Below are 27,531 nucleotides of genomic sequence, written 5' to 3' on the forward strand. Positions count from 1 at the left end.
AAAAATGAAAATTAATATTTATTAAATAAAATACACAATCGTCGGACCTTGTACTCACACTTACATCTTAACTGCTTACTTATGCATATGTTATTTGAAGGGCGCCAGCTACAAATCAGTGCAGCAATAAGAGAATGAGATTCTTGAATATCTCTAGGGTGTGCGGTAATAAGCTTACTTTTGACAACATACCATGTAAGTTCTGGGAAAAGGAGATTGTGCGTTCGGTTTCCCCATTAAATTTGAGGTTAAGTAATTCAACTCTAGAAATGAAACGCTAAATTACTTTGATAGAATAAAATATATTCTTGAAATAATTTCAATAAAAATAGATGAGAATATGAATATGAAATTTTGACATTGCAACTGAACTAAACTAGGTGTGAATTTGAATTCTTCTTGACCGGATGTTTAATAATTATACACGAAATTTATCCCTCACTGGTTCACTTGACTGTACCTTCAACACTTTGAGTGTAATTACGACGTATTCCTTTGATCTGGTGTTTACTATAGATGTGTCAAGCCTAATTTGGTGATGTATCCATGTGACTGCTTCTGTCCATCCTGGTGACTTCTTGGTAAGTCTGTCCTATATGACTTCATGGGAAGCCTATCCTTCGAACACAACTAACTGACTGGCTGAGGTCTCTCCTTCCAGTTGACTCCCTCACTGTTCACTTATCCATTTGACTTCTTCACTGTTCACCTTCCGTTTAACTACTGACTAATGACCGACTGAGGCCTCTCCTTCCTGTTGACTCAATGACTGACTGAGTCCTCTCTGTCTCGTTCACTTAATGACTCTCCAACCAACTGTGGCCCCTCCTTCCTATTGAATAATGACTGATGCTACAATATGCAGCCACCTTATATAGACGTTTGTTGACACACCTACGCAATTTCCAGGAATAACTATGATCTACTCCCACCTCACGACAAATGTTACATCCTATGGTGAAACCGCCGGTGGCACTCTAGGTATCTCCAAGAAAGTGAGCTCACTTCTAAATGCTCGCGATGACGTAGCAATGACTCTGCAGTAACTCCAGCAGTATTTTGTTATATTACAATGTCAGAAGTTATTGCACACACTACATCCACATCTGACATACAGCAAATCTTACTGTACATGTTTTTTGTGTTAATCTACACACACATATATTCGTAACAATTTCACTACAATCACGCAAGCAACAAGCATTGCAGAATTGAATTGAACAATAATAATAGTTACAATAATAGTAATAATATCACAGATGAATAATAATAATAATAATAATAATAATAATAATAATAATAATAATAATAATAATAATAATAATAATTGTACTGGGAAGTACACCTCTACGCCGCACATTTAAATCTTGCGCCTAAAGGAACTCCGCTACTGGAGGAACTGTGAACTTGAAACTAGACCTACTTTAACCTTTGCTCACAAGATGTCGCCACTAAAATCTGATGAAATTTTGTTATTGTGAAGTTTCCTGTACTTGTTTTGTTTCCCCTTCATCGGGAAGTTTGGACATTCTCCCATAGATGTCACTGCAAAAAAACTATGATCATGCTCCCTGGTGCGAAGTGAAAGAACTTTTGATTTAAAGACGTTTGGTATTCATAAGTTTTTTTTTTACTAATTGATGTTCATTTATTTTTGGGTTGGCAAATTTGATCTTTTCTTTCTGCCAGTTTTGAATCTAGCGAATACCAAATTTCTGTAATTAATTTTCAACCTATCACAGCCCTCTTCTTCGATTTTGAGTGTAACCTTTAAATCAACCCATAAATTGAGAGGGTGTGGCTGGTTTATTCGTCTTAAAGGTCTCAAACTTTCCCCGAGGGTTTATAAACTGCGGATAATAATAATAATAATAATAATAATAATAATAATAATACAAGTACAGATATGATCTTGTAATGGTATTTGAACCGTTACAATTCGCCTCCCTCATAAATAAATCAAAGAACAAAAATCGATTGATTTATGAACAAAATGATATATATAACACTGACACATATAAACACGTTAAATGAGTATACAACAATAATTTTCTTTTTCAACATCCATCCATTTTATAAAATGTCAGATATGAGAATATTTCTCGCACATTGTCATCGTAGATATTTGTTCAGTGTCCCATTCTCTCCTTCTCATACAATTCACAAGAGTATAGCACTTAATTTAACATACAGAAATAATTTTAAATGATTATACAACATTCCTTTTTTTTTTTAACATATCAAAATATTTTATGACAAACTCACTTATATATGAGAACTTTTCTTGCATGCTGTCATCACAGATAATTGTCCAATGTCTCGTTCTCTCTTTGTCATGCAATAGATGACAATGTAGCACTTATTCTTCCAATACACCGATATGACACTTGGTTCACATGCAAATTCACAGATGTTAGTTTTGTTTTGCCAGTTTCCACAAAAAATTAATCATATTATTATCTCAACAAATCTCACGTGAAGTACTTCTTCAAATTTTTAATATTATAAGTACCGACAATCTTCCCTTCCTGATCTTTTAAAGAATATGCACACTCCCCAATACGGTTCACAAAAGAAAGAATTTAGACATATTTCCCGCCTTTGCAGATGATGAAAATGGAACTCTGAGTAGCAGTCTGTCACTCAAACTGAATCAATTTTTCCCTTATTAACTTACATACCACAATAAATCCATCCTTCTTGGCAACAATAATTACAGGATCAATACTACAGCTACAAGATGGTTCAATTATTCTGTAATCCAGCATAATGTTTACTTGTTCTATGACGGCACTAGCATATATAAGTTGAATGGGGTACTTACCTCCCACAATGATGAATGGTCATGTACAACAAATTTATGTTCATATATGTGTTCTACCTGGCTTATAACTAAATACATCTCGATGCTTACCTAACATCGAACACAATTACTCCTCCTGTAATTCACTCAAATTACCTCACGTCACTGCCTCATACAGACTATCCCTCAGATCCTGGTCGTATAGACATGTGACACACATCACAACATTTCCTCTCACTAGGAATACTTTCACTTACCTCTCATATCTTTAATAGAACCCACGTCACCAACACACTTACCTCAGAGCATCATAATTATCACGTACTTCTTTGCTAGTTTTCTCCCAGAACAAACACACACTACCTAAATCAAAGTCTATTCTACTTTCATGATTTGCAACCAAGTCAGCACCCAAAATAACTGAATACACAAGATTTGGTACAACAAGGCATGGTTGAAACTTACAATTATATTCAATTGTGATTGGTACCGCTATAATTTTATTTACTTTCTGTGACTTGCTACCAGCAGCTGTTATAATATCTAATAGTACTTTCACTTACCTTCTCCATATCATAATTTCTATCGTCAGAGTTACTACCTCACTACTTACATCATATTCTCAGTATTACAAGTACTTACATCACTTAACAGATCACTTCTTACGTCTAACTTACTATTACTATTAATCAACTCATTATCTACGACTACGTCATTACTTAAATATCTCACTTAACATTACTTAGGTCTCAATCACACTATAGTCTTAAATCTACTTTCACTACATAACTACTAATACTACATACCTGTTCATCTTCTACCTTCAGCCTGTCCACTTAACTTACCCGATCACCTGTGAATCTGAAATACTCTAGCTAGATAACGGCACTTGGATAACATTCATATTCGGCTTATCATAATATCTCTGATATCTCAAATCCATACGCGTCCCATCTTCCGATTCTCTCTGGTTACTCTTCTGACCCCTATTACCATCGACATAACTATCAATCCTCTGCAGATCATGATTACTCTCTTTCCTCTGATACTCGGCTAAAATTTTTACCCCTCTCTCTACTATACTACTTTCACCAGACATCATGCGCTCTCTCTCTTGCACTTGCATACATTCTTCCCAAAGCCTGTCAATGAACTTCTCTTTAAATTCTCCCAAATTAGACATATTATCCCAGCACACTCGAAACCATACTTTACTTTCACCGATAAAAACATTAGACAAAATTTCCAGCACGTATTCCCATTCAATAATATTATTCCTCAACTTACTTGCAAATCTTTTCTCAACTAGTTTTACAAATTCTATAGGATTGAACTGTTTTCCAGAAAACCTAGGTAAATCACGATCCCTACTGAACAAACCACTCGCCACTATCACCTCTCCCGCTGTCTCACCTCTAAATTCCTGCCATTGCACTCTCTGGCAACTCAAAATTTCTTCTTCCTCTACTCTCTCAGCATTCTCTTCCACTATTCTTATTTCTTCCTGCAATTCTTCCTCTTTCTTTCTCTCTCTCTCTCTCACCTGCTGTGATAGCGTTTCCTATTCATTCCGTAGTTCTGTGACCTCTCCATGTTTGCTTTCAATTTGTTCGATTTTACTAACCTGTTCCCTCATATCTTCCCCAACTGTATTGCAAATCTTGTCCAATCTTTTCTCGACTACCTTATGAATTTCTTCCTGATTACTAGACGTTTCTGACAACTTATTACTTAACGGTACGATCTTGTTACTGTCCTCTGTACGTGTCTCCTTTACTTGCTCGGTCTGAGTTTGAAGATTGCTCCGATCCAACTTCATTTCACCTTCAATTTCAACACACTCTTCATTTAACTTATATTCTGACTTACATGTTTGCTCTGTTACCTCTAATATCTTAGAATCTATATTACTAATGATCGCACTATTACTATTAATTATTTCTTCCATCTGTTTCTTATTTTTGCTACTACTACTAATTAATTCTTCCATCTTTTTCTTATTATTTTCACTACTACTAGCAAACTTTTCCTCCATTTTGCTACTTAGCGAGTTAATCTGTTTATTAAAATTTTCGCTAATCTTTTCACTCTGCTCGTTCATCCTGGCCATCAGCAAATTAAACTTCCTTTTGAGTTTCAACGTGCTTCTCAATTTCTGCACTTTCCTGAATTATCTCGGAAGCTTCCATTGTATTCACCTGATCCCTACTCTCTACCTCACCTTGGATGTTCTTAGAAGCAATGACCTCCTCATCACGTAACTTGACATTGTCTTCCTTGTCCATCTTTAGTTCACTAGTAATAGTACGCGATCTCAAATTAATTTCCCTCTTCAAATCCCTTGACATGCCACCAAAGTACAAATATATATCACAAAATTACACTCCTGACATTTACCGATTATGATTCCGTTGGCTTAAATGTGCATACTTTTCCCAAAATGAACCTATGATATGCTGTCATTCAAAACAAGTTCTGAATTTATTTGAGTCCCACTTTGCGGCATCACAATGGGAAGTTCCTAACTCGTTTACTGACTTTGAAAACATATAAATCTGAATTTAAATGAAAAAAATATGAAAATCAATATTCATTAAATAAAATACACAATCGTCGGACCTCGTACTCACACTTAGATCTTACCTGCTTACTTACACATACGTTATTTGAACGGCACCAGCTACAAATAAGCGCAGCAATAAGAGAATGAGATTCTTGAATATCTCTAGGGTGTGGGGTAATAAGCTTACTTTTGACTACATACCATATAAGTTCTGGGAAAAGGAGATTGGCATACGGTTTCCCCATTAAATTTGAGGTTAAGTAATTCAACTCTAGAAATGAAATGCTAAATTAATTTGATAGAACAAAATATACTCTTGAAATAATTTCAATAAAAGTAGTAAGACTTGTTGTGATAAAACACATAAGAATATGAAATTCTGACATTGCAACTGAACTAAACTAGGCATGAATTTGAATTCTTCTTGACCGGATATTTAACAATTATACACGAAATTTATCCCTCACTGGTTCACTTGATTGTACCTTCAACACTTTGAGTGTAATTACGACGTATTCCTTTGATCTGGTGTTTACTGTAGATGTGTCAAGCCTAATTTGGTGATGTATCCATGTGACTGTTTCATCTCCATCCTGGTGACTTCTTGGTATGTCTGTCCTATATGACTTCATGGGAAGCCTATCCTTCGAACACAACTAACTGACTGGCTGAGGTCTCTCCTTCCAATTGACTCCCTCACTGTTCACTTAGCCATTTGACTTCTTCACAGTTCACCTTCCGTTTAACTACCGACTAATGACCGACTGAGGCCTCTCCTTCCTGTTGACTCAATGACTGACTGAGTCCTCTCCATCTCGTTCACTTAATGACTCTCCAACCAACTGTTACCTCTCCTTCCAATTGAATAATGACTGACGCTACAATATGCAGCCACCTTATATAGACGTTTGTTGACAAACCTACGCAATCTCCAGGAATAACTTTGATCTACTCCCACCTCACGACAAATGTTACATCCTATGGTGAAACCGCCGGTGGCACTCTAGGTATCTCCAAGAAAGTGAGCTCACCGCTAAATGCTCGCGATGACGTAGCAATGACTCTGCAGTAACTCCAGCAGTATTTTGCTATATTACAATGTCGGAAGTTACTGCACACACTTCATCCACATCTGATATACAGCAAATCTTACTGTACATGTTTTTTAGTGTTAATCTACACACACATATATTCGTAACAATTTGACTACAATCACGCAAGCGACAAGCATTGCAGAATTGAATCGAACAACAATAATACTAATAATAATAATAATAATAATAATAATAATAATAATAATAATAATATCATCTTATAGCGGGATTTGAACCGTTACAACATGTTTCTTTATTTTTAAATGAGATCCCAAATACCAATTTTCAGGTCTGTAATATCTTCCATTTTCTGAGATATAAGTGTCCTCATAAAGGCATTCACCCTTTTTTCACCCCTCCCATTAGGATTTTCCTAAAACAAAAAAATATGTGTATGTTAAAGGAGATTCTAAATACCAATTTTTACATCTGTAAACTTTTAAAATTTTGAGATATGGATACACTCATTTTAGAAATTCACCCCCTTTTTACCTTCCCACTAATTTTATTTTCCAAAAACAAAACATATAATTTTTTAAATTTTCAAAGGAGATCCCAAATACCAATTTTCAGGTCTGTAATTTCTTCAGTTTCTGAGATATACGTATCCTCATTAAAGGCATTCAACCCCTCTTTCACCCTTTTTCACCCCTCCTGTTGGGATTTTCTGAAAACAAAAAAATACGTATTTCCTTATTTTCAAAGGAGATTCTAAATACCAATTTTTACATCTGTAAACTTTTAAAGTTTTGAGATATAGATAAACTCATTTTAAAATTTCACACCAATTTCCTCCCCCTTAGCGACGGAATATCCAAAAATCCTCCCTTAGCAAGCACCTACATTGTACTATAAATGTATCCTCAAAATTTCATTTCATTATGTCCAGTAGTTTTGGCTTGGCGATGATGAATCAGTCAGTCAGTCAGTCAGTCAGTCAGTCAGTCTAGACATGTTATTTTATATGTATAGATTAAAACTACTCACTATTTCTTAGGCAATTGATGATGTTCTGTCCCTTATAAAATGTTTTAAACAATTGGTGTTGCCCTAGTCTATACTAACACAAAATAATTAAAATAATATACAAATCATAAAAACAGTGCAATATGTGTATTGAAGAAATTCTATTTGATAAAGTTGGTGACTTAACACATGTCTTCTGTAAAATCTTGTGGTGTCTAAGGCTCATTAAAGTAGGGCTGCTTCTGTTGTATTTACGGAAGAGGGGACTTCTCAAGGCTATCTCTAGAGCAAGCTATTGACGATGTTCTGTCCCTTATAAAATGTTTTAAACAATTGGTGTTGCCCTTGTCTATACAAACACGCAATCATTAAAATACTATGTTTTTGTTCGAGTCATCAGTCCATAGACTGGTTTGATACAGCTTTCCATGCCACCCTATCCTGTGCTAACCTTTTCATCTCTATGCAACTACTGCATCCTACATCTGCTCTAATCTGCTTGTCATATTCAAACCTTGGTCTACCTCTACTGTTCTTACCACCTACACTTCCTTCAAAAACCAACTGCACAAGTCCTGGGTGTCTTAAGATGTGTCCTATCATTCGATCTCTTCTTCTTGTCAAATTTAGCCAAATCAATCTCCTCTCACCAATTCGATTCAGTATCTCTTCATTCGTGATTCGATCTATCCATCTCACCTTTTGCATTCTTCTGTAACACCACATTTCAAAAGCTTCTATTCTCTTTCTTTCTGAGCTAGTTATCGTCCATGTTTCACTTCCATACAATGCCGCACTCTGCACGAAAGTCTTCAAAAACATCTTTCTAATTCCTATATCAATGTTTGAAGTGAGCAAATTTCTTTTCTTAAGAAAGCTCTTCCATGCTTGTGCTAGTCTGCATCTTATGTCCTCCTTACTTCTGCCATCGTTAGTTATTTTACTACCCAAGTAACAATATTCATCTACTTCCTTTAAGACTTAACACCTTAAGTGCCACATATGCAGTAAAAAATAAATCCATCCAGGCCATTCTGTTTTTCTTACTATAGAGTATAAAATATTGCATCTCATTACAGAAATGTACCTTTTAGTCATCTTGGGCCAAAATTGTAGTCGTAACATTGTGTTGAAATTGTGGTGACACATTGGTCTCACGCGGCCACTGACACTACCTTCCGGCTGTATAGGCCGCGTGAGACCAATGTGTCACCACGTACTCTAGCACAGTTTTCACCTTCCTGACATGCTGGTATACATCTGTCTCATTAGCTCTTGAACTACTAAAGAATAAAACTCATATCTTTGGAACATTTAAATCTAATCGGACGTAAAATCCAACCTATGTTGCTAAAAGAAAGTTAGCAAGAGGAGAGACAAGAGCCCGTGAAAGTAACATTGGTGTGGTTGTTCAGAAATGGCATGATAAAAGAGATGTGTTAATCTTGACAACTAAACACACTGGTGAGATGGTCACTATTCAGAGGAGGGATGGTGAAGTGCAAAAACCACGGAGTGTTATAGAGTATAACACATGCAAACCGTACATTGATTTATCAGATCATAAAAAGAGCTATAGTAATTCCCTGAGACGGGAAGTAAAATGATACAGAAAAATAGCTACATAGATATTGATCAGCACACGCACAGTAAATGCCATCTATATTTCCAATCAACTTGGGAATGAGAGTATATCTGGTACCCAGTTCAAAGAGGACATTTTTGAACAGTTAACAGGTACCGGTATCAAAGATCTTCACACTCCCCCACAAGTACCAAAGAAGCAGGTATTGCCCCACCGACTGGAGGATGTAAGCCGGCAGGGAAGACGGAGATGCAGTAACTGTTATGAAGAGATCCATCGGGAATCAAGAAGGCAATATGCCATGAGAAAGACTGTACAGTCTAAGTTCAAATGACCAGCCTGTGAAAATTTCTTCTGTTTGGACTGTTTCTTCAAAGTGCACTAATTTGTAGTGTGATTGTGAAACACAGTTTGAATTATATTTCTTCAGAAAGTCTCATTTGTTATACTTTAAATTCATATGCAAAAAAGTGTACCAATTTGCGGTGTGATTGCGAATGAGACAAAGTTACAAATATTTTTTCTGGAAAGTTCATGTAATTTTTATGTCCTATGTTCGTCTACAAACCCTGATATGAGACAATGAACAATGAGTACACTGTACAGTACAAGCTTTTGTTATTTGTACACATGACACGATCTGAAAACAAAAAATAATGCCGTCATAATTTATTTATTTTGGTTGATATATTACAGTGACGTACAGGCTACGTCGTGTCACATAAGACTCACAAATGAACAGGCCAAGAACAGATTCATGACGTACTGGCCACCTACTTTCATTTAACATACGTTTACATGTCAAGTGTGATGAAAGTATGGCACCACAGGGTCGGAGACTTGGAGAGTGCGCGTGAGTCCACAGCGGACTCACGCGGCCCAAATGGCATTAAGCTCTGTGAGTCAACGTTGGTCTCACGTGGCACTCAAGGTGTTAATTTCCTAATCTAATATTTCCTGCATCACCTGCCTTCGTTCGACTGCATTCCATTACATTTGTTTTGGACTTATTTATTTTCATCTTGTACTCCTTACCCAAGACTTCGTCCATACCATTCAGCAGCTTCTTGAGGTCCTCTGCAGTCTCAGATAAAATAACAATATCATCGGCAAATCTCAAGGGTTTGATTTCCTCTCCTTGGAGTGTGATTCCCTTTCCAAATTCCTCTTTGATTTCCTTTACTGCCTGTTCTATGTAAACATTGAAGAGGAGGGGGGACAAACTGCAGCCTTGCCTCACTCCTTTCTGGATTGCTGCTTCTTTTTCAAAGCCCTCGATTCTTATCACTGCAGACTGATTTTTATACAGATTGTAGATAATTCTTCGTTCTCGGTATTTGATCCCAATTACCTTCAGAATCGTAAATAGCTTGGTCCAATCAACATTATCGAATGCCTTTTCTAGATCTACGAATGCCATGTACATGTGCTTATCCTTCTTGATTCGATCCTCTAAGATCAGATGTAAAGTCAGGATTGCTTCACATGTTCCTACATTTCTTCTGAAGCCAAATTGATCTTCTCCAACTCAGCTTCAACTTGTTTTTCCATTCTTCTGTAAATAATACGTGTTAAAATTTTGCAGGTATGAGATACTAAACTAATGGTGCGGTAGTTTTCACACCTGTCAGCACCGGCTTTCTTGGGAATAGGTATAACAACATTCTGCCGAAAATCGGATGGGACTTCTCCTGTCTCATACATCTTACACACTAAATGGAATAACTTTGCCATGCTGCTTTCTCCTACGGCAGTCAGTAATTCAGCAGGAATGTCATCAATTCCAGGTGCCTTGTTCCTATTTAGGTCTCTCACAGCTCTGTGAAACTCTGACCTCAAAATTGGGTCTCCCATTTCATCAGCATCAACAGCCTCTTGTTGTTCCAGAACCAAATTATCTGCATCTTTACCTTGATACAACTGTTGGATATGTTCTTGCCATCTTTCTGCTTTGTCGTCTTTCCCTAGAAGTGGCTTTCCATCTGAGCTCTTAATATTCATACACCTAGATTTCCTTTCTCCAAAGTTTTCCTTGATTTTCCTGTATGCAGCATTTACCTTTCCCAGGATCATACAACCTTCGGCATAATTGCACTTGTCCTTCAGCCATTCTTCCTTAGCTACCTTGCACTTCCTATCCACTTGATTCTTTAATCGCCTGTATTCTTTTCTGCCCTCTTCATTTTTAGCATTCTTGTAGTTTCGTCGTTCATCAATCAGGTCTAGTATCTCCTGAAATATCCACTGATTCTTAGTTGATCTTTTCTTCCTTCCTAACATCTCTTCAGCAGCAGTACTGACTTCATTTTTCATGACTATCCACTCTTCCTCTATTGTGTTTCCTTCATCCTTTTCATTTAGCCCTTGTGCCACATGTTCCTAGAAACAATCCTTCACACTCTTTTCTTTCAACTTGTCTAGATCCCATCTTTTTGCAGTCTTTCCTTTCTTCAATTTCTTCAACTTCAGATGGCATTTCATGACCAACAAGTTGTGGTCAGAGTCCATGTCTGCTCCTGGGAAAGTTTTGCAATCCAACACCTGGTTTCTGAATCTCTGCCTAATCATAATGAAGTCTATTTGATATCTTCCAGTGTCTCCAGGTCTCGTCCATGTATACAGCCGTCATTTGTGGTGTTTGAACCAAGTATTGGCAAGGACTAAATTATGATCAGTGCAGAATTCAACCAGCCGAGTTCCTCTTTCATTCCTTTCTCCCAATCCGAATTCTCCTACTGTATTACCTTCTCTTCCTTGGCCTGCCACTGCATTCCAGTCTCCCATCACAATTAGATTCTCGTCACCTTTTATTGTTGTATTAAAACTTCTATCTCTTCAATATATTATTTTGATTTTCTCATCATCCGCTGAACTAGTAGGCATATAGACCTGCACTATTGTGGTGGGCATTGGTTTGGTGTCTATTTTGACAACAATAATTCTTTCATTATGCTGATTGTAGTAGCTTACCCGCTACCCTATTTTATTATTATTAACCCAACTCCTGCAATTCCCTTGTTTGATTTCGTGTTGATAATTCGGTAGTCACCTGACCAAAAATCCTGTTCTTCCTGCCAACGTACTTCACTTATACCAACTACATCTAACTTTAGTCTATCCATCTCCGTTTTCAGATTCTCTAACCTACCACAACGATTCAAACTTCTAACATTCCACGCTCCGACTAGCAGAATGTCAGTATCCATCTTCCTGATGATCGCCCCCTCTCGTGTAGTCCCCACCCGGAGATCCGAATGGGGGACTAGTTTACCTCCGGAATATTTTACCCGGGAGGAAGCCATTATCAGTACATCATTCATACAGAGAGAGCTGCATGTCCTCGGAAGTTAGTTACGGCTGTACTTTCCCGTTGCTTTCAGCTGTGTAGCAGTATCAACACAGCTAAGCCATGTTGAGTATTATTACAAGGCCATATCAGTCAATCATCCAGACTGCCGCCCTTGCAACTTACGAAAGGCTGCTACCCCGCTTTCGATGAACCATTCGTTAGTCTGGTCTCTCAACAGATACCCATCCGATATGGTTGCACCTGCGGCTCGACTATCTGTGTCATTGGGACACGCAAGCCTCCCCACCGCGGCAAGGTCACATGGTTCATAGAGGAGGTAAAATACTATACAAATCATAAAAACAGTGCAATATGTGCATTGAAGAAATTCTATTTGATAAAGTTGGTGACTTAACACATGTCTTCTGTAAAAACTCTTGGTGTCTAAGGCTCATTAAAGTAGGGCTGCTTCTGTTGTATTTACGGAAGAGGGGACTTCTCAAGGCTATCTCTAGAGCAAGAACTGATGATGATGATGATGATGATGATGATGATGATGATGATGCATGTTGTTTAAAGGGGCCTAACTTGGTGGTCATCGGCTCATAATGGTATGAAATTAGATGAAATGTAATAACAAATTAAAAGTCCAAAATCCTCCACTGACCAGAATTCAAAACGTGAGGACGAAGAATGAATGGGTGGATATGAATTTGAAACAATCAATGGATCCGACCCACAATGCCTCACATTCACAGAAACTGACGTAAAACAATAGTATTACTGACCAAGGGACTGCTTCTATAGCATAATACTGAATCAAAGATGCTTGTAGTCTAAAGGAGTCTAAAATCTAAGTCATCGTCCCCTCATAATGGTGCATATCACTAGGAAAGTAGAACCATGGTATTTGTCATGTTGCGGTACTAATCAAAAGTAGCATAGATTCGCGGTATTCCACGTGTTATGGTACTACTCTGAGGTAATGAAATTCGCACATGTAATACAGACCTATGGTGTTTCGCACATTGCGGTGCCATTTACAGGCAACACAAACCTATGGTGTTCATCACAGACGTGTACTAACCACAAGGACCCGCACTATCCCGTGGTGTTCCTCATACAATGGGTACTAATCATAGGCAAACCAGAACTATGGTGTCGCTCACCCATGGTGTCGCTCCTAAAGTGGTACTAATCACAGGTACTGTAAAGGCCAGCAACACACTCTGTTGCTACTAATCACAAACCTATTTTGTACCTAACATAGTGGTACTACGCGCAAGTAAAAGTGACCCATGTTGTTCCCCACGTGGTGGTAATAATCACAGGTAGTTTCATGGTTCTAAGAAAATCTTCCATTGGTCACCCCTTTTAGTTGCCTCCTACGACACTCAGGGAATACCATGGGTGTATTCGTCGTCTGCGTCCCCCAACCACAGGGGGTTGTGTGTTTGGTCCGCAAGAGGTATTTTATTTCCCTCAAATCCACTGGCAAGCCGGTTAAGACCCCACTAATATAGATACCAGCTGAATACTGATACTTTCATCTTCACTTCTGAAAGTTTTTGAAAAACAAGCAACGGTCTGGAGAAATTCATTTAGCTGTAGAAGTGAAAGTACTTTCGTATGTTCTTAGAATCAAGATGGCAGCCCGCTTTGTTGACAATTCCGAAATCAAGCACTTGATTTTTGAAGATCTTAGTGATAGTACTAATGGTGACAGTGATTATTGTGTTAATTCCGATGAGCAAATTATTCCTAAAAGTAGTGAAAGTGACAACGAAGTACAAGGTGTCCCGGAAGTAATGGGAAATTCCAATAACTGGAATGATGTTCAGGTCAGTGCAGGTTATGCTATTATTGGCAGTACGTCATTATTTGAAGAAACCAACGAAGGGATAAGTGTGAACTGTTGATAGTTGTGTAGATTTTTGTCAGAAATTTCATTTCCACCCCACTCCGACAACTATGTACAGTAAAACCTCATTAATTCGAAGTCCCTGGCACTAAAAATTCGGACTTTGAATTACGTGATTTCGTATTAATCGCCAATTCGCAATTCAGAAGTGCCAACCCTTGCCGCGTTACGAAATATTCTAAGGTCCGTTACTGCATGCAGTTAACCTTGATTCACAGTTTATACCTTTCAAATACCATGAAAAAAGAACTATTTCCAAAATGTATGCATTTATAGTATTCAAATAATGCACTTGGATATCTCACTGACAACCATAACCTCACGCAACAAAAGAATGAAAAAAAAAAAAAAAAAAAAAACACGATTCAAAGACGAGGAGAAGTCTATGCTGGCTCCCATGTGCAAGTGCTTTATTCATTGGATTACTATTCTGTATGCATTTTCGATGCCTTGTATTTACACAGAAAGTACCCGATGCCCTTAAAACCGAACTTTCCTATGACTCTATGCTTGTACGATTTCCCGCCATGACACTTCTCTTGTACTTCAGAAATGTAAACACTTGCCGCGTCACAAAGTATTCTAAACCCATTAATACATGCAATCACCTCGATTCACAGTTTAAACCTTTCAAATGCCATGGAAAAAATTGTTTCCGAAATGTACCCAACAAGGTGCATTTACAATGTTCAAATAATGCACTTGGATAAATCACTGACAAACATAACCTCACGCAACGACAGAAAAATATCATACAATTAAAAAACGAGGATAAATTATGCTGGTTCCCCTGTGCAATGCATTATTTTTTGGATTTCTGTACTGTTTGCATTTTTAGATGCTTTGTACTGGCATGGAAAGTGTCCGACGCCCTTAAAACACTGTGGCTTATCAGACTTTCCTATGACGAGGGGATAAAGTTTCTCGCTTACATGTGCATTGCAACGCACTACAATGACTCCCATCCCCCATCCTTATATGATTCCCTGTCTAGCACTTTCTCCTTTAAAACCATAAGACTGTTTGGGCTCGCATTGAAATAAAGCAATGCAGTTTCATCGGCAATGACAATATTGTTCGGTGCCTATGAATTTATTACATGAGCCACGTTTTTTCGTCAACTGTCGGCATCGCCAAGTGTTCTCGGATTCTGTTTTTCCGCATACTGCCTGTTGTGTGATATTACGGCGTTCCTTAAAATGTTGAATTCATAAGAATTCCGATTTCATTCAACTTAGCAGTCATGAAGCGCACTGTAGACCCACCGAAGTGAGTGTAAGTGCGGAAAGCTAGCCCTCCACGTTCCGGAACATAGGTTCTATTATGACGTGGATAAATTTAGAGTTGAAATTACTCTAACATACTATTGTTTCAAAATGTAAAAGCAGTTTCGAATTAAAAGTCTGAATTTCGGTACTGGGGCTGACATTGTATTTTGAATTACGAATTATCTGTATTTCGAATTAAACAATTTAAATAACATGCAAAACTGTACCTCATGGTTCCGGGAACGAGAGCTTCTTCGAATTAGGCGGGATTTTGAATTAACCGATTTTGAATTATCGAGGTTCTACTGTATTGAGCTATGCTCCTACTTCTTGCAGTAGCGAGTAATGAATCCCACAGGAGATAATCTGTGACTTAAAGGTCTGGAATGTGGGTTAAGATATTCTTATCTGTAGTAAATTCTCTGAAATTTATGTACCACGTTCATCACCCGAGGCCATCTTTAAATAGATTATCATTTATCACTAAAAATAACATCTTATAAGAATTAAAAAATAATAAAATTACCGGTATAACAGGCAGACCATTAAATGCTAAGTAAGAAGCCTAATGTAATTTTTAAGCAATAAAATATGAGAAATATATATCATAATAATGATGATAGCAACAACAATGATAATACTAAGAGAACATTAATGGTGAAACACCTGAAGGGGAAGTGCAGCAAGTCATTGACCTGACCACGGTGGGGGGGGCGTGATGTAATGGAGGGACAGCTGACTGACGGCTGTTTGGATTTGAACCAGTGAATGAGCAACAGTTTTTCGAACACCTTGCAGTGTATGGTGGAATGGTGACAATGCAGGGCTTTGTTAAGTAAGTTCCAAATTTCTGCTTCATAGATGTTTGGACAGAGATAAACATAATTATTTCCAAATATTGAATGTGACTTGAAGGAATCTGATGATGCTCTTTTAAGAACAAAACATGTCATTCTTTGTTTAATAACATGTGTTTCTTCCTTGTTTAATAATGTGTTTTTATAGGTATGTTATAGTGTAATACTATATTTATATTGAAATTGTGTGTTTGGCAGACTGGAAAGATTTTAAGTTTACATTTAAACTGAGTCGACACTGAAAAGTATGGCTTCCTTCTTTAAAAAAAAATCCTCCACAAGTAAATGAATTGTAGTACCCAAATGTATGCTTCACGTACTTTCCTGCTCATGTTAGGAATGGATTTATATTCTAGGGTAGGTCACATGTTGTTCTCATTCAAAATCCAAAGAATATCTGTTAGAATTGTAAGAAATTTTAAAATTCTGGGTTCTTGTTGGCTTTTCCTTAGACATGAATATTCTCCTATTAGTCTGCCTTTTTTTGCCTTCATATCCTTTTCTACAGTACTGCTGCTTTTATTCATTAGTTGCATATGGGTGAATCAGGAAGGAATATGATGTAAATAATGTGATTACATTGTAATTTATATTGAAACATCATTATGTATTATATTATGAATATATTATTATGTCTTATTGCAATATCTTGATATACTTCATTCAGTTGTATATGGTCTTATGGAATAATCAATCAACTAGTCAGTCAGTCAGTCATCTTGATGGAGGAATGGAAGCTAATAATAATTTAGCCTATAGCCTCTGTTATATAATTGTAATCCAGGAGCATTTGTATACCACTTATAAAAGACAAATTTCAGAAGAAAAGATGTCAGAGAATTTTTGATCAAGGATTGTGATATATACAGTATATTTTTAATCATTTCTTACTCTGATCATATTCAACCATTTTGTGGCTAAAAATGAAGTACTGGTATCAAGTATAAAATGCACTAAACTCTGTTCCTGATCACTGTACTTCAAAAATTAATATGTTTCTTTTGGTTTTATCCTAGCTGCTTCATCTGATACAAATGTAGTTCACACATGGCTTGCCCTCAGCAATGGAGCCTCCCTTGAAGTTGAAATTGCTCATAGTCGTGAGCTGAAGAAAACAGTCCGTCGGATATTTCGTAGCTGGTCTGTCCACCGCATTGGAAAAATATGACTGCCCTTGCTATCGTATTCCAGAATAAATGACTTATTTCCTTATTTTCCTAAGGATTTTGGTACAAATTTTTTTACTGATGTCTCATAGCATTGTTCAATTTTCTATAAGATGTGTTATATTTTTAATCACAATACTATTTCTGTTTTGTTTATTCTTCTGATGATCTTGGGTTACTATCTGAAATGAAAATATGTGAAATAATGTGATCCAGAAAATGTCTGAGTCAATGTACATTCCAGATATAGGCCTATAAAAGAATATTTATTGAGATTTCTGAAGTAAAGCTTACTTATTTTAACAAAAGTGCCTAATGCACAGAGTTATTGAAGAATTTTAAATGCTGTAGGAAGTTAGGTTCTGCAAGGTAAATTTATCTTACTCTATGTACCTGAAGCACAGATGATAATTTATTTGAAGACAGTATTTTCATAGTTTTAGTTACCCTTTCATCCGTTTATTTGCTACATTGATTTTGGTAGGAGTTCTTTTAGGGACACATGGAATTCAACAGTCATATTGAAAGTAAATTCTGACTAGGCATTGTGAGTTCAAGTGGCAGAAAATTCAAGTGACAGAAAACTGTTGTTGAGATTTTATAAGGTTGTGTATTTGTTTAAAATTTTATCTTCGATAATAATCTGATCTGAGAGATACTGTAAATGGGTGGTTACTTCTTTACTTCTGAATAGGGTTAAGCCATTAATAACCTGCATAGTCCATGTATGTGGCTATATTAAGAGTGCATACTAGATTGGAATCCAGAGTACATTGCAAAGTAAAGAATGTTTCACATTCAGCATTCATAGAACGCTCATAGAAAAGAATCTGAATACATCACTTTAAATTTTATTAAATTTTGTAGAAGCCCCTATTGAGATATGAAAGTTAATATTAAATCGCCCAAAATTTTAACATTTATTCAATTTTGCAGAAGCATAGCTGATTGACATGCACTTTTGCAATTGTTTTTATGATAATGTAAGAACAGTTTGTCAGCAAAATGAATTGTGGTACAATGGGAAGGTAATAAAAGTTTCTTCCGTGTGGTTTCAGTTACATATTACTGAAACAGAGGGGGGGGGGGGAGAACAAGGGGGAGAGAGAGAGACACACACACACGCACACACACACACACACACACCCCGTACCCTGGGAACATCATTGTAATGCCATAGAGCAACCTCCAGCTTTGATAACTGCCTTATTTCAGCAAGGAAGGGGTTCCTCAATTTTCTGCATGTACGCCGTATCCAGTTGTAGCCACTTGCTAATGATGAGATCCCATAGAGCCACCAAATTTTAGGGATGCTGGTGTTTGCATTTCACCCAATGTTCCAATTAGTCCCACACATTTAACTGACCAGTCGAGGTATGTGCCGCTGTCTCTTATGAGGTACCCGACTCCTCCAAATTTTCATTGCATACAGTTCCCTTAGCAATGTTTACTCAGAAACTGTTTGGGATGGACTTTCATTTACTGACAGCAGCAATTCCTGTCTGGTTTGATACCAGTTTTCATTGTCATGGCATGAGAGTTGTCTTTGGTCCATGACAGTTAAGATCATTTTATGACCAGAGTTCTTACGCTGTTTTTCATGGCTGCAAGTGGTACATCGTTCCCGGTAGACTCATTGGACAGTCTGTGTTGATAACCAAGAAATCGGGTAACTTCTTTCACTGTGTGGTCGTGGGTATGTTCAAACACCCCATTTTGCCAGTCTGTCACGTCTTTGCTTCATTCCATCGTGATGCGCTGTTTTCATACAGCCGACTGGCGCGCGCGCGCGCGCGCACACACACGCGCACACACACACACCACTTCGCTGCCATGTTCATATGTCAGCAGTGAAGGGTCACCTGACCACCTGGGGCCAGTGCAGCGCTATGTAGTAATTTTTTTTTTTGTATGCTTACATTTCCTTCATAGATTATTCATTATGCGAGCCTCTACAACTTGATTGCAGTAAACCACAAAGTATTCAGACTTATTGATTCTAACTGATGTTGATGCAATTCCTCCAAATTTTCTTCAAGAATTGAATTAAGTTAGACTTTGTTTTGAAAACATTATTACTTTTGGCTAGACCAGACTTCCCTTTTATAAATGCTTTCATTTTATATCACCCATGTGTTAATATTTTGAATTAGTGTTCACATATTTTGTACTTATATTTATTGAAATTTTCACCATGCTATTTCCTTTTTCTTTTCTGATTTTACGATTTACTTTACATCGCACCGACACAGATAGGTCTTATGGTGACGGTGGGATAGGAAATGGCTAGAATTGGGAAGGAAGCAGCTGTTGCTTCAACTAAGGTATAGCCCCAGCATTTGCTGCAGACAGTGGGGTTCAAACCCACTATCTCCCGAATGCAAGCCAACAGCTAATTGACCCAAACTGCACAGCCACTCACTCAGTTTGTTCTCCTTAAGAACAACAATGAGTTAATTAAACAAGTTTCATGTTCTTCATATCTGTGCTCGTTTTATGGGTTCATTCAAGGTACCTGTAATGAATTAACAGTGGTGTTTATGATTCCTGCTGTCTCCTAGCCTTTAATCACAAATCTCGTTATATTATGCTCATTTAGGTAGAGGGACCGATGCATTTCAGAATTGTAGTAAAAGCGGCGGGATGTATAAAACTAGATTGCAAGGGTCTGGCGGACCACCCAGTATTAGTGAAAGAACATTATCTTTGGTGCTGTAGAATTGTAAACACCTCCCCCACTTTGGACTGGCTGCTGCTGGGTGGTAGTTTTAGCTTAAATTTATGGCACTATCGGTACCCGCACCCAGTCCTCTGAGGACAGCTGCTAATAGCACTAAACAATTGTTTGGTGAATAATCTGAACATGGGGTACATAGTCCTATCATGTATATTTTTTATCCTTTCCAGCTAGAATTGCAGAAAAGAAGGCTAAAGTGACTTAGTGAGGCAGGATGCAAGTGAGATCAAAAGGTTATAATGAATTTGTTAGTGTTCTTGTTGCAATCAGCCTCCTTTTATTGCTGTTTCATTTGTGGCACTATGGTCAGCAGTCCCATATACTTACGGTATGACTGAATTCCATCAGATAACCTATGCTGTTGTCATGTCTGCTCTATTGGGTGATGGTATTGGCCTTTAGAACGTTACTATCATATCTAGAGTCGAAGTGATGAACCGCAGAAAAACACTTTCAGTATAGCTGACAGTGAAATTCTAACCAAACTATCTCCTACGTCAATAGACGTTTATCATACTGGTTGTCAAATTGCTCCTTCTTTCTGTTCTTTCTTTGCCTGTGATCTGTTTTCTACCTTGGCTGCATGATTCTTGTCCTTTTAGGTAAGTCTTGTTCTAATTTCATTTTTTTGTGTGCTCCATACCCTAATACCACATTTACATATGTCCTAAGTGTACATCATACTGTGCCTTTTGTTTAATGCAAATTTAAAGGAGCTTGTATTATTAGTGGTTATTTTACTACGATACTGACAGCTTTTCTGTATTTCAGATGATAATGTTCACATATCTTAAAGTTTGAGGTAATTATATAAAATGCACATGTTATATGGGTTAAAATCTCCTCAGATTGCAAAAAATATTTTCCTATTTCTACTCTATGCATAAATGTCAATATTTCCTTACTGGCTGTGAATTAAAATATTACAGATATTAATTAAATATCAATTTTAAAGATGTATTTTAACAAAAACATGTGTCAAGTAATATTATGTGACTGCATCTATACAGTCATCAAGAGTATAAAGTTGGGAAGAAAGTAACAACTTACTTAGGCAAGGTACACATCTCCATATTCTCTCCACATACAGACAATCTCATTGGCAAAATTCAGTGATGCAGAGAGGAGAGAGAAACATCTTGTTTTTTAAATATTTTTTTTTAATACATCTTGTGATGCTCTTCTACTGAACTACCATTTCATTAACACTTCCAAATTCCTCCTTTCATTAAATCCATGTGCAGGTACCTCAGTAAAAAGTGTTATATCTTGTTGTTGCTGTTTGGGTTATCAGTCCATAGACTGGTTTGATGCAACTCTCCATGCCACCCTATCCTGTGCTAACCTTTTCATTTCTACGTAACTGCTGCATCCTACATCTGCTCAAATCTGCTTGTCGTATTCATACCTTGGTCTACCCCTACATTTCTTACCGCCTACACTTCCTTCAAAATTGAACTGCGCAAGTCCTGGGTGTCTTAAAATGTGTCCTGTCATTCTATCTCTTCTTCCTGTCAAATTTAACCAAATCGATTTCCTCTCACCAATTTATTCAGTATCTCGTCATTCGTGATTCGATCTATCCATCTTTACTTCAGCATTCTTCTGTAACACCACATTTCAAAAGCTTCTGTTTCCTTTCTTTCTTTCTGAGCTAGTTATCGACCATGTTTCACGTCCATACAATGCCATGCTCCAGATGAAAGTTTTTAAAAACATTTTTCTAATTCCTACATCAATGTTCAAAGTGAGCTAATTTCTTTAAGAAAAGAAAGGCCTTCTTTGCTTGTGTTAGCCTGCATTTTATGTCCTCCTTACTTCTGCCATCGTTAAGTTATTTTACTACCCAAGTAACAATATTCACCTACTTCCTTTCAGACTTAATTTCCTAATTTAATATTTCCTGCATCATCTCACTTCATTTGACTGCACTCCATTACTTTTGTTTTGGACTTATTTCTTTTCATCATGTACTCCTTACCCAAGACTCTGTCCATACCATTCAGCAATTTTTCGAAATCTTCTGCAGTCTCAGATAAAATAACAATACCATTAGCAAATATCAGGGTTGTCCGACTCGGCTGAATGGCCAGCATACAAGCCTTCGGTTCAGAGAGTCCCGGGTTCGATTCCCGGCTGGGTCGGGGGTTTTAACCTTCACTGGTTAATTCCAATGGCCCAGGGGCTGGGTGTTTGTGCCGTCCCCAACATCCCTGCAACTCATACACCACACATAACACTATCCTCCACCACAATAACACGCAGTTACCTACACATGGCAGATGCCGCCCACCCTCATCAGAGGGTCTGTGGCTAGAAATAGCCACACGAATTTAAAAAAAAAATTATATCAGGGTTTTGATTTCCTCTCCTTGGATTGTGATTCCCTCCCCAAATTCCTCTTTGATTTCCTTTACTGCCTGTTCTATATAAACATTGAAATGGAGGGGGGGCAAACTGCAACCTTGCCTCACTCCTTTCTGGATTGCTGCTTCTTTTTCAAAGACCTCGATTCTTATCACTGCAGACTGATTTTTATACAGATTGTAGATAATTCTTCGTTCTCGGTATCTGATCCCGATCCCTCTCAGAATCCCAAATAGCTTGGTCCAATCACATTATTGAATGCCTTTTCAAGATCTACGAATGTCATGTATGTGGGCTTGTCCTTCTTAATTCGATCCTCTAAGATCAAACGTAAAGTCAGGATTGCTTCACGTGTTCCTACATTTCTTCTTAAGCCAAATTGATCTTCTCCCAACTCAGTTTCAACTTGTCTTTCCATTCTTCTGTAAATAATTTGTGTTAAACTTTTGTAGGAGTGAGATACTAAACTAATGGTGTGGTAGATTTCATACTTGTCAGCACCAGCATTCTTGGGAATAGGTATAACAACATTCTGCTAAAAATTGGATGGCACTTCCCCTCTGTCACATATCTTACACACTAACTGGAATAACCTCGGCATGCTGGTTTATCTTAAGGCAGTCGGTAATTCAGAGGGAATGTCATCAATTCCAGGTGTCTTGTCCCTATGCAGGTCTCTCAAAGCTCTGTCAAATTCTGACTTCAAAATTGGGTCCCCCATTTCATCAGCATCAACAGCCTCTTCTTGTTCCAGAACCATATCATCTAAGTTTTTACGCCGATACAACTGTTGCATATGTTCCTGCGATCTGCCTGCCTTGTCTTCTTCCCGTAGAAGTGGTTTTCCATCTGAGCTCTTAATATTCATACACCTAGTTTTCCTTTCTCTAAAGGTTTCCTCGATTTTCCTGTATGCAGCATCTACCTTCCCTTGGATCATACAACCTTCAACATAATTGCACTTCTCCTTCAGCCATTCTTCCTCAGCTGTCCTGCACTTTCTCTCCACTTCATTCTTTAATCTCCTCTATTCGTTTTTGCCCTCTTCATTTTTTGCATTCTTATATTTTCGTCGTTCATCAATCAGGTCTAGTATCTCCTGAGATATCCATTAATTCTTTTGTGATCTTTCCTGTCTTCCTATCATTTCCTCAGCAGCCCTAGAGACCTTATTCTTCACAACTATCCATTCTTCCTGTATTGTTTCCTTTAGCCTTTTCATTTAGTCCCTGTGCAACATGTTCCTTGAAACAGTCCCTCACACTCTTTTCTTTCAACTTGTCTAGATCCCACCCCCTGCATTCCTTCCTTTCTTCAGTTTCAGTCAATCACTACTGATCTGCATTTAGGGCAGTCGCCCAGGTAGCAGATTCCCTATCTGTTGTTTCCTAGCCTTTTCTTAAATGATCGCAAAGAAATTGGAAATTTGTTGAACCTCTCCCTTGGTAAGTTACTCCAATCCCTAACTCCCCTTCCTATAAATGAATATATGCCCCAATTTGTCCTCTTGAATTCCAGCTTTATCATCATATTGTGATCTTTCGTACTTTTAAACACCACGCAAACTAATTTGTCTACTGATATCATTCCACGCCATCTCTCCACTGACAGCTTGGACCATACCACTTACTTATTAAATGACAAAGTAACATGCCACTTAGTCGAGCAGCTCGTCTCCTTTCCCTCAAGTCTTCCCTGCCCAAACTTTGCAACATTTTTGTAACGCTACACTTTTGTCGGAAATCACCCAGAACAAACTGAGCTGCTTTTCTTTGGATTTTTTCCAGTTCTTGAATCAAGTAATCCTGGTGAGGGTCTTATACACTGGAACCATACTCTAGTTGGGGTCTTACCAGAGAGTTATATGCCTTCTCCTTTACATCCTTACTACAACCCCTTCCTTATATTAACACCTAGGTACTTACAATGATCCCCAAAAGGAACTTTCACGCCATCAATGCAGTAATTAAAACTGTGAAACCCACAACCTGAATTTTAACCCCATTTATCACCATACCAGTGCCTACTGTCCATCTCACATTATCGAGGTAATTTTGCAGCTGCTCACAACCTTGTAACTTATTTCTCTGTACAGAATAACATCATATGCGAAAAGCCTTATCTCTGATTCCACTTCTTTATGTATATCATTGATATATATATATATATATATATATAAGAAATCATAAAGGTCCAATAATACTGCCTTGAGGAATTGCCTCTTAATTATTACAGGGACAGATAAAGCTTCACCTACTTTAATTCTCTGAGTTCTATTTTCTAGAAATATAGCAATCCATTCAGTCACTCTTTTGCCTAGTACAATTGCACTCATTTTTGTTTGTAGTCTTCCATGATCTACCCTATCAAATGCCTTAGATAGGTCAGTTGCGATACAGTTCAACTTCAGGTGGCATTTCATGACCAACAAGTTGTGGTCAGAGTCCACGTCTGCTCCTGGGAAAGTTTTGCAATCCAACAGCTAGTTTCTGAATCTCTGCCTAACCATAATGAAGTCGGTGTGATACCTTCCAGTGTCTCCAGGTCTCGTCCATGTATACAGCTTTTTATGGTGTTTGAACCAAGTATTAACAAGGACTAAATTATGATCAGTGCAGAATTCAACCAGCCGACTTCCTCTTTCATTCCTTTGTCACAATCCAAATTCTTCTACTGTATTACCTTCTCTTCCTTGACCTACCACTGCATTGCACATTATTGAATGCCTTTTCAAGATCTACGAATGTCATGTATGTGGGCTTGTCCTTCTTAATTCGATCCTCTAAGATCAAACGTAAAGTCAGGATTGCTTCACGTGTTCCTACATTTCTTCTTAAGCCAAATTGATCTTCTCCCAACTCAGTTTCAACTTGTCTTTCCATTCTTCTGTAAATAATTTGTGTTAAACTTTTGTAGGAGTGAGATACTAAACTAATGGTGTGGTAGATTTCATACTTGTCAGCACCAGCATTCTTGGGAATAGGTATAACAACATTCTGCTAAAAATTGGATGGCACTTCCCCTCTGTCACATATCTTACACACTAACTGGAATAACCTCGGCATGCTGGTTTATCTTAAGGCAGTCGGTAATTCAGAGGGAATGTCATCAATTCCAGGTGTCTTGTCCCTATGCAGGTCTCTCAAAGCTCTGTCAAATTCTGACTTCAAAATTGGGTCCCCCATTTCATCAGCATCAACAGCCTCTTCTTGTTCCAGAACCATATCATCTAAGTTTTTACGCCGATACAACTGTTGCATATGTTCCTGCGATCTGCCTGCCTTGTCTTCTTCCCGTAGAAGTGGTTTTCCATCTGAGCTCTTAATATTCATACACCTAGTTTTCCTTTCTCTAAAGGTTTCCTCGATTTTCCTGTATGCAGCATCTACCTTCCCTTGGATCATACAACCTTCAACATAATTGCACTTCTCCTTCAGCCATTCTTCCTCAGCTGTCCTGCACTTTCTCTCCACTTCATTCTTTAATCTCCTCTATTCGTTTTTGCCCTCTTCATTTTTTGCATTCTTATATTTTCGTCGTTCATCAATCAGGTCTAGTATCTCCTGAGATATCCATTAATTCTTTTGTGATCTTTCCTGTCTTCCTATCATTTCCTCAGCAGCCCTAGAGACCTTATTCTTCACAACTATCCATTCTTCCTGTATTGTTTCCTTTAGCCTTTTCATTTAGTCCCTGTGCAACATGTTCCTTGAAACAGTCCCTCACACTCTTTTCTTTCAACTTGTCTAGATCCCACCCCCTGCATTCCTTCCTTTCTTCAGTTTCAGTCAATCACTACTGATCTGCATTTAGGGCAGTCGCCCAGGTAGCAGATTCCCTATCTGTTGTTTCCTAGCCTTTTCTTAAATGATCGCAAAGAAATTGGAAATTTGTTGAACCTCTCCCTTGGTAAGTTACTCCAATCCCTAACTCCCCTTCCTATAAATGAATATATGCCCCAATTTGTCCTCTTGAATTCCAGCTTTATCATCATATTGTGATCTTTCGTACTTTTAAACACCACGCAAACTAATTTGTCTACTGATATCATTCCACGCCATCTCTCCACTGACAGCTTGGACCATACCACTTACTTATTAAATGACAAAGTAACATGCCACTTAGTCGAGCAGCTCGTCTCCTTTCCCTCAAGTCTTCCCTGCCCAAACTTTGCAACATTTTTGTAACGCTACACTTTTGTCGGAAATCACCCAGAACAAACTGAGCTGCTTTTCTTTGGATTTTTTCCAGTTCTTGAATCAAGTAATCCTGGTGAGGGTCTTATACACTGGAACCATACTCTAGTTGGGGTCTTACCAGAGAGTTATATGCCTTCTCCTTTACATCCTTACTACAACCCCTTCCTTATATTAACACCTAGGTACTTACAATGATCCCCAAAAGGAACTTTCACGCCATCAATGCAGTAATTAAAACTGTGAAACCCACAACCTGAATTTTAACCCCATTTATCACCATACCAGTGCCTACTGTCCATCTCACATTATCGAGGTAATTTTGCAGCTGCTCACAACCTTGTAACTTATTTCTCTGTACAGAATAACATCATATGCGAAAAGCCTTATCTCTGATTCCACTTCTTTATGTATATCATTGATATATATATATATATATAAGAAATCATAAAGGTCCAATAATACTGCCTTGAGGAATTGCCTCTTAATTATTACAGGGACAGATAAAGCTTCACCTACTTTAATTCTCTGAGTTCTATTTTCTAGAAATATAGCAATCCATTCAGTCACTCTTTTGCCTAGTACAATTGCACTCATTTTTGTTTGTAGTCTTCCATGATCTACCCTATCAAATGCCTTAGATAGGTCAGTTGCGATACAGTTCAACTTCAGGTGGCATTTCATGACCAACAAGTTGTGGTCAGAGTCCACGTCTGCTC

General features: G+C 37.7%; 1 protein-coding gene across 1 annotated transcript in view; it reads left to right on the plus strand.

Annotated features, from left to right (window-relative positions):
• Nucleotides 1-17,560, plus strand: part of LOC136863507 (uncharacterized) — a 366,127-nt gene extending 348,567 nt beyond the window's left edge. The window contains exon 16 of the mRNA XM_068225972.1: nt 17,363-17,560. Within this exon, the coding sequence (XP_068082073.1) occupies nt 17,363-17,514 (152 nt within the window). The 3' untranslated portion in view covers nt 17,515-17,560. The remainder of the gene's footprint in view (nt 1-17,362) is intronic.
• Nucleotides 17,561-27,531: the final 9,971 nt, after the last annotated feature.

Source organism: Anabrus simplex, chromosome 2 (genome assembly GCF_040414725.1).
Source record: "Anabrus simplex isolate iqAnaSimp1 chromosome 2, ASM4041472v1, whole genome shotgun sequence".
NCBI classification, from domain to species: domain Eukaryota; kingdom Metazoa; phylum Arthropoda; class Insecta; order Orthoptera; family Tettigoniidae; genus Anabrus; species Anabrus simplex.